Source organism: Diospyros lotus, chromosome 9 (genome assembly GCF_014633365.1).
Source record: "Diospyros lotus cultivar Yz01 chromosome 9, ASM1463336v1, whole genome shotgun sequence".
In the NCBI taxonomy this organism is placed as follows: Eukaryota; Viridiplantae; Streptophyta; class Magnoliopsida; order Ericales; family Ebenaceae; genus Diospyros; species Diospyros lotus.
Window position 1 is genome coordinate 36,152,381 of NC_068346.1, and position 5,111 is coordinate 36,157,491.

General features: G+C 38.3%; 1 protein-coding gene across 1 annotated transcript; it reads left to right on the forward strand.

Moving 5' to 3' along the window:
- The first annotated feature begins 3,003 nt into the window (after positions 1 to 3,003).
- LOC127809396 (calcium-dependent protein kinase SK5-like) lies at positions 3,004 to 4,313 on the forward strand. The gene is made up of 4 exons (XM_052348155.1): positions 3,004 to 3,024; positions 3,109 to 3,238; positions 3,355 to 3,507; positions 3,641 to 4,313. Exons 1-4 carry the CDS (start codon positions 3,004 to 3,006, stop codon positions 3,778 to 3,780), a joined length of 444 nt encoding a protein of 147 aa, XP_052204115.1. The 3' UTR covers positions 3,781 to 4,313.
- Positions 4,314 to 5,111: the final 798 nt, after the last annotated feature.

The window sequence follows — 5,111 nt, forward strand, 5'->3', positions numbered from 1 at the left end:
TTCTATTTGAGTTTTCCAAGTTTTGAAACTTTTAAAGGTTTCTGTTTTGTCTTTTAAGAGAAAGACCCATACTCTCCTAGAAAAATCATCTATAATAGACAAAAAATATCTATTCCCACCAAATGTAGGATTTGATGCTGGTCCCCATAAATCTGAATGGATATACTCTAAAACCCTTGAGGCTCTATGCACATTTGAAGAAAAAGATAATCTATGATGTTTGCCTAACACACAATGGTCACAAAAGGGGATATCGGACACAGTCCTCACCAAAGACTCCTTTATCATTTAGAAACTTAAGACCTTTAATACTAACATGAGATAACCTATTGTGCCATTTTTTAGTGACATCAGAATTGATTGAATCAATGTGAGAGCCTGAGCTACTCATTACCTCAGCAGTTAAGGCATATATCCCATTTCTTCTAACTCCCTTGCACACCATCATTGCCCCTTTAAACATTTTAATCATTTCATTTTCTATTTTTCCTATAAATCCATTCTTTTCTAATTCTCCTACTGAAATTAAGTTTCTAGCCATTTCAGGAATGAATCTGACATCTCTCAATTTTAAGACATATCCTGATTCTAACTTAAGAGTGATATCTCCAATCCCTACAACCTTATAGGCTATATTGCTACAAACTATGGCATGACCACCTACGGATTCACGCATATTTTCAAACCAATGTCTTTGGGATGTGACATGGAATGATGCACCTGAGTCAAGAATCCATTCTTGCCCATGTGCCCTAAGTGTAGCATTAATTTCAGCAATGTCAGAATCTATAAGCATGTAAACTTCACTAGGGTCGAAAGAGGTTATTGCATTTGCTTCTTCTTAATCCTTTAGTTTTTCTTTTTGCTTATTTTTCTCAACATAACAGTCTTTAATATAATGTCCGATTTTCCCACAACCAAAACACTTACCCTTTCCCTTTCCTTTGGTCTTAGACTTAGACCTACTTCTACCTTTCTTTTTACCACCTCCCTCATATCCTCTAGATTGAGACCTACCTCTCATCAAATGGACCTCTCCATGTATTTTCTCACTTTTTAACTCCGTATCTTTGCTCCTAAGGGAATCTATGACTATTTCAGGTGTCAAGGTGTCTCTACCATACTTAATGGCATTTTTAACTTCCTTATATGCATCTGGAATTGCATTTAAAAGAATTATGGCTTTGTATTCTTCAGTTACCTTTTCACCACAATTAGTTATATCTTGCACCAACTTATTGAAGATATCTAGGTTGTCATCAAGATCCCTAGAGGAGTCTATCTTAAAACTAAAGAAGCTTTCAAGCAAGAAAAGTTTGTTGAGTGTGGATTTTTTCACATAGAGTTTTTCCAATTTTTCCCATAACTCTTTTGTAGAATCAAGTTTTCCTACCTTTCTTAGAACAGAATCAGAAAGATGTAAATAATAGAAGTATAAGCTAATTCATCAGCCTCAGTTTTTTGTTCAACAGAATATGATTCAGGGTATTTGCCATCTAAGACTTTAGAAACTTTCTGTTGTACCAAAATTCCCCTTATTTTTTGTTGCTAAATTGAGAAATCCCCTTTTCCATTGAAAACCCCCAATTCAAAATGATGTGCAGACATGTTCACACAACAGAATATGTTTTACACACACAAACAGAATAATTTTAGGGTTTTAATTTCAACCTAACAGATAGAAATAACTAGGGCAGATTTCACATAAAGCACAATAATACTGATTTTCTAAGCAAAACTTAACCGTACCAAAACAGTTTATGCTAGCACAAGAAAATCACAAATAACCCTAAGTCTAGCAACAAGCAATGGTTACCACCACAGGATAACCCCCAAACCTAATGGTCACCCACACACGATGACCTGCTAATTGCTAGAAAAGGAAAACAGAGAAGTTACCAGTACAGATCTCAAGGCTGAGATCTGTGAAAGATGCAGGCACAGATTTGGAACAAACGAGGGGCACCCCGGCCTCCACGTGCTACCTCACGCGCTGCCGCCTACACGCTCACGCGTCGCTGGTCGGCAGGCGAGTGAGCAGCCATGTGCTGCTCAGAGAGAATCCCCACGACTTGCTAGATCCAGATTTGGGGTCCTCGCAACCCAACTCACAGCCTGCAAGAGTCAATCGAAAAAAAAAAAAATTCGAGATCAGATCTGATATGGAACAATCTTACCGTGAGATCGGATCTGAAAACGATAGGGCTTTTCGGATTTGATTCGAACAAAGCACTACCCAGGAGCCACACAAGGCTCTGATACCATTTGTTGTGGAAAATCTCTTCGAAACAGAAAGGGTTAGTGCAATAGAACGAATCAAAACATAGATCAAAAACAGAACGAAAGTAAACAAATACAAACTCCCTGTTTTAACCGTTCAAGGCTCAGATCTGAAAGACCAGTTACCCCTCTTGGTAACACCAACGAATAGGAACCACAAGCCCCTAATGAAGCTCTCAAACCGTAAGCCCAAAAAAGCCCCAATACCTCTTGGCCAAACCAGCAAAGTAAACCCTCTCTCGCTCAAACGATCACAGCCACACACACAGTAGGTAGATCGGTCACAAAGACAGCAAGATCAAGGCTCAAAACGAGGAGAATCACTTACCCGAAAGGTAGAACCCAGATCTGAATAAATAGGGTGCTCCCAGCGACATCAAAGGGACCGCATTTCTCACAAAAGGAAAGGTGGCTAAATCCATCAAAGGAAACAGCATCCACAGAAGGCAAGAGTGCTTTCATCGCTATCGGATGAACAAGGACTGAAACGATGAAGCAATTGGCCAAGATAGGAAACACAAGAGAGAGAGAGAGAGAGAAAAAAAAACTAGGGCTCGACCAAAAAAGATAGAGACGCCAACAGAAGAGACAAAAGTCTCTTTTATATGTGGGCCAAAGAAGACATAGGCTAAGCTTGAGTGGGCTTCACCCCCATTTGAACAAATGGGCTGAGGCCCATTTCTCCTCTAAAATGGGGAGTGGGCTTGTGACCCGACTTCTAAAATGGGTTGCCTAAAGAGGACGGTAACGATCTTGGGTCATTCAATCCTGGGCCGAAGCCTATGAAGACCCTCCTGAAAAAATCGTCATTGCCTTGGGTCTTATTAGGGAACAAAAAACAACACATACTATGTTGCCCCAGAAGTATTGCGCAAGCATTACGGACCTGAAGCTGATGTATGGAGTGCAGGAGTTATTTTGTACATTTTACTCAGCGGGGTGCCACCTTTTTGGGCAGGTTGCTATTTTTTGTTTTCAACTTATGAATATGGTTCTTCCAAAAAAAGAAACCTTCACTCTATTTGCTTCCACTACACAATATTGATGCTGGCCTTTGCCTCTGTTTAACTCCAGAAACTGAAATGGGGATCTTCCGACAGATATTACAAGGAAAATTAGATTTTGAATCTAAACCATGGCCTGGAATTTCAGACAGTGCCAAGGATCTGATACGTAAAATGCTTGATAGAAATCCAAAGAAAAGGATCACTGCCCATGAAGTTCTAAGTAAGTCTGCTACATCTTTGAAATTATCTGGAACCTAGAGTTCAACACTAGCATGAAAAGCATCTCTTATGAGGTGATTATGATGAAGTTAATCTTTTTCTATTTAACTATTGTTCTTATTGTTTTTGGTCAGGCCACCAGTGGATTGTTGATGACAGCATTGCCCCAGATAAACCTTTTGATTCTGCTGTGTTATCACACCTGAAGCAATTTTCTGCAATAAACAAGCTTAAGAAGATGGCTTTGCGTGTAAGGTTTCAGTTAACATATTAAGAATTATATCTACCTAAAAGAACTCCCAAATTTGAACCCTATTATGTAAACATACTAATGTTATGAGAAACAGAAAATGGCAGCGGAAGAGGATGTAGACTGAAGTACCGTGAGAGTTGAATATAGTAAAAAACAGCATAGTTGAACATCGTTGCAGTTATAAATAAGTAGACAATAGGGCAGCAGCAAGGGATAATTGAAGAAACTGAGGACCTATAGAGAAAGAGGGAGAAAAGAAAACTAAAAAAGGGGGAAGAGGGCAGAGATCAAAGAAGAATATGCACAAATAGGGAAGATTTTCTTTAGGAGAGGTAATTAGTAGTAGAGGCTTTAGAACCAAGAATGCAGAGTAGTTCAAGAAAATAGAGAACCTGCAAAACAGCAGGAAAGAGAGTTTTGGGAAGTAAGACAAAAAGGATAACAGAGGAAAGAAACACAGGGAATAAGGAAGATCAGCAAGACAAGAAAAAGATATAGGAGGGGAGGAAGAGATATAGAAAAATAACGGAGAATGGGGAAGTGGTAGGGGAAGAGAGAGAGCGCGCGCGCTCAAAGCTTCCTCAAATATTTGATTTTTATACATCCACAAAACCATAATTTCAATGAATAAGCTATATTTAATATTTATAGGCTCGATAAGACTTATAAAACAGCAAGAACTTTTCTGTAACTAATTCTACATAATATTAAAGTCCTAATTAAACTAAAATGCATCAAGATAAAATCAACTAAGATGGACACTGACACAATGTGTAGCGAGTGTGTAAAGAAGCACACGAAAGAAACCCTTGAAAACAAGCTTCAACAGCTGAAGCTTGGATTTCAAAAATGCCCAAAACTGAACCTGTTTTGTTGGAAAGAAACACGAATAGGCTGTTGTAATTTAATTGATAAAAAGTTGATTACCAACCCTAATTTCTAAGCATATACATATAGTGTTCAACTAATCCATTTAATACTTGTAAATAAAATCCAACTAGAATCTTAATAGAAGTAAAATCCTAACAAACATGAAATAAAATTAACATCTTAAAACATATGAAGTATTAAAATACTATTTTGCTATTGTTCCGTTATTGTTTCGCTACTGTTTGGGACGTTCTGGACTGCCCAGTTTAGATCGGGTCGGCCTTGGGCTAGGCTGGGTTGTCAGCCTTAGGCCCGGTCTTCAAACAGGAATAGTGACCACACCATTCACCTCCACTTGAGAAGAATTCGACCTCGAATTATGATCCGGGTATGACAACACAACATTCGACAAATACAAAGAAAGATCAACAACATTAAAGGTTTTGGAAATATTCATGTGATTAGGTAAATCTACAACATAA

Excerpts from the sequence above, each read along its gene's own strand:
- LOC127809396 (XM_052348155.1), top strand. The coding sequence starts at position 3,004 with ATGGGTTGCCTAAAGAGGACG. Across the intron at positions 3,025-3,108 it reads TGGGTTGCCTAAAGAGGACG|GGAACAAAAAACAACACATA; the intron begins GTAACGATCTTG and ends GGGTCTTATTAG. Across the intron at positions 3,508-3,640 it reads CACTGCCCATGAAGTTCTAA|GCCACCAGTGGATTGTTGAT; the intron begins GTAAGTCTGCTA and ends GTTTTTGGTCAG.